The sequence below is a fragment of the Mus pahari genome, unplaced genomic scaffold (assembly GCF_900095145.1).
Source record: "Mus pahari unplaced genomic scaffold, PAHARI_EIJ_v1.1 scaffold_9630_U1_1, whole genome shotgun sequence".
Taxonomy (NCBI): domain Eukaryota; kingdom Metazoa; phylum Chordata; class Mammalia; order Rodentia; family Muridae; genus Mus; species Mus pahari.
The window spans coordinates 5,458-8,200 of record NW_018391703.1 but is presented as its reverse complement, the minus strand read 5'-3'; the positions used below and the strand labels follow the sequence as shown (position 1 = coordinate 8,200).

The 2,743-nt window shown below is 38.0% G+C and overlaps 1 protein-coding gene across 1 annotated transcript; it reads right to left on the bottom strand.

Moving 5' to 3' along the window:
* Nucleotides 1-1,113: 1,113 nt before the first annotated feature.
* LOC110314661 (olfactory receptor 50-like) lies at nt 1,114-2,043 on the bottom strand. The gene has a single exon (XM_021188915.1). It carries the CDS (start codon nt 2,041-2,043, stop codon nt 1,114-1,116), a length of 930 nt encoding a protein of 309 aa, XP_021044574.1.
* Nucleotides 2,044-2,743: the final 700 nt, after the last annotated feature.

Sequence of the window (2,743 nt, the reverse complement as noted above, 5' to 3'; positions counted from 1 at the left end):
CAATGGACCACTGAGTTTGGAAGAAAAAATAAGGTAATTGCCTTGGTTAATATCAATCTAAGAATATAATGCAACAATAAAATGAACAATGAAGAACAAATTACAAAATGATGAGCAAACCATGTGTGAAGAAGGAAAATCTGGTAGTGTATATGAAATTTAAGCAAAGGAAGGAACTGTGGTGTTGTCTTAATAGTGGAGGAACAAAGACTGATGATGATGCAGTACATAGTACAAAAGTAGTACAGGAATGAACTCTGAGTGCTTATACTCAAACATTTAGGAGATAGTCACATTCATTATACAACATACATTTTACAACACATATATGCATCAGAACATCTCTTCTTATAAAAATGTATATCTTCATGTGTCAATAAAAATGAAAAGTGTATTATAAACAAGAGACTGGAAAATTCCATGCATGGATGGAGGTCTCAGAATAGTGACTGCAATGTGTACATAGGAAGCCAGAAGACATCAATGTGAAGCTAATGAACATCACACTGCTGTAAATAAAACCAATTCATTGGTGATGTGTTTGTGACACAGTATCTATTTAATCTTCTCAGCTGAAAGTTCAAAATATTGCTGAATTAAATAAGAAAAATAAGATCAAGCTGTGCATAGTGGTTCATGCCACTAATCCCAGCACTCGGGAGGCAGAGGTGGGCTGATCTCTACTGGTTCAAGGCAAACCTTGTCTACATAGCACATCCTAGAGCATCTAGATCTACATAGATAAATTGCCTGTCAAATTCTTAAGTGAAAATAATCCTATCTAAAGAAGTTTTTCATGAGATAGAAAGGAAAAAAACGGACTTTGATCCAAAAGCGAAAAGCTATGCAAATGAAGAGTGTTACATTGAATTTTAAAACTTTGGGGGAAAGATATCATATGCAAAGGGAAATGCAGAAAGGAGTTATGTGTTTATATGTTGGAAACCCCTTTCCCAAGATTATCAAGATCAAGAAAAGAGGTAAAGTGTAATGTCCAAGATATATGCAAGAAGTTCAGAGTAAAATATCTTTAAGATGGCCATTCAGAGAGAAGATACTATGTGAGTCAAACAAGCAAGAGTCCTAGGCAGTTAAGGGGAAGCAGAAGGTAGATCATTGTGTTCTGTTAAGGATATTTCTCAGTGCTCCTTTCATATCCCGATTCCTTAGACTATAAATAAAGGGATTCAGCATGGGTGTGACAACTGTGTACATCACAGCCACAATGGCATTTTTCTCACTGGTGTTATTAGATGAGGGGACACAATACAGTCCAATGATGGCTCCATAGTACAAGGATACCACACAGAGGTGAGAGCCACATGTGGACAAGGCTTTGCGGATTCCCTTGATGGAGGGAGTTTTCAGAATGGTGACACCAATGTAGCCATAAGAGACAAGAATGCATATGAATGGCAGGGTAATGACTGCATTACCTAAAACAAGGATGATGAGATCATTGATTGTGGTGTCTGAGCTGGACAGCTTCAGCAAAGTAGACAGGTCACAGAAGTAGTGGGGGATGATATTGTTTCTAAAGTGAGATAGGCGAGCCAAGAGGAGGGTTTGCACAAGGGCATTGACTGAAGATAAAACCCAGGACATTCCTACTAGAAGAATACAGAGGCTCAGATTCATGATGATGGTATAATGCAGAGGATGACAGATGGCCACATACCTGTCATATGCCATGGAGGTCAGAAGAAAGCTATCAATGCTTCCAAAAACTATGAAAAAATACACCTGGGAAACACACCCAGTATATGAGATGGATTGACTGTGTGTCAGCATATTCACGAGCATCTTTGGAACTGTGACTGATGAGAAAGAGATATCTGTTAAAGCCAAGTGACTGAGGAAGAAGTACATGGGGGTGTGAAGGTGAGAGTCCAGCCTGATGAGCAGGATGATGAGCAGGTTCCCCAGCACAGTTGTCAGGTACATGGTCAGAATCAGGGCAGAGTAAACAGCTTGGTCCTCTGCTCGAACGGGGAGCCCCAGGAGGATGAACTCAGACACAATGCTCTCATTATCCATCCTCATTCTCTTCCTCTTCTGCTGTGAATGAAAGGAGAAATGGGAAAGAGAAAAAAGTGATTTTGACTAATGCACTGTGAAAACATTTTATGTATCACCAGTACTGAAAATAAAACTATTTAGGGTGTTTTCATCCAAATATGAAGACTTTTGTCATGGTAATGAGCTACTAATGTTTGGGAAAGAGACATAACTTGCCAACCTTGAAAATAACTCAATATCTTTTAGAGGGAAACAAGGAAATTCAGAACAGTTATCAAATTACACCCATTTCCATATCAAGGTGCCTGGATTTCACCAAGACAATTTTAAAATTAAGAAATTTGCATATAAACTGTTACCAATAAATGGAGAATTCAACATTATTTTAATGATTGCACATCTGTTTAACCTTTCTTGAATTCACTTGCATAAGGCTTTCTACAAATTAAATACAAGTGTAGTAACCCATAGAGCTTCTTTGGATCAGTAAAGTATTAGGATCTTGGGGAAGTTAGAAAAGTAACATGTGCAGATGGTCAAAGCCTTAAGGGCATAAGTTTGTGCCAACATTACAATGTAGCAATAACAGCACGCATGTAGCTATGGGTTCTTATGTAGTAACAGTTTCTCAGTCAATTTGGTCACACTTTGATCACTCTTTCTAGGATTCATCAAATGACACTGATTCCATGTTAACATCCTTAACACAAACCTAAGTATTGCA

Bases quoted from the DNA above. Each gene is read 5' to 3' on its own strand.
- LOC110314661 (XM_021188915.1), bottom strand. From the start codon at position 2,043: ATGAGGATGGATAATGAGAGCATTGTGTCTGAGTTCATCCTCCTGGGG.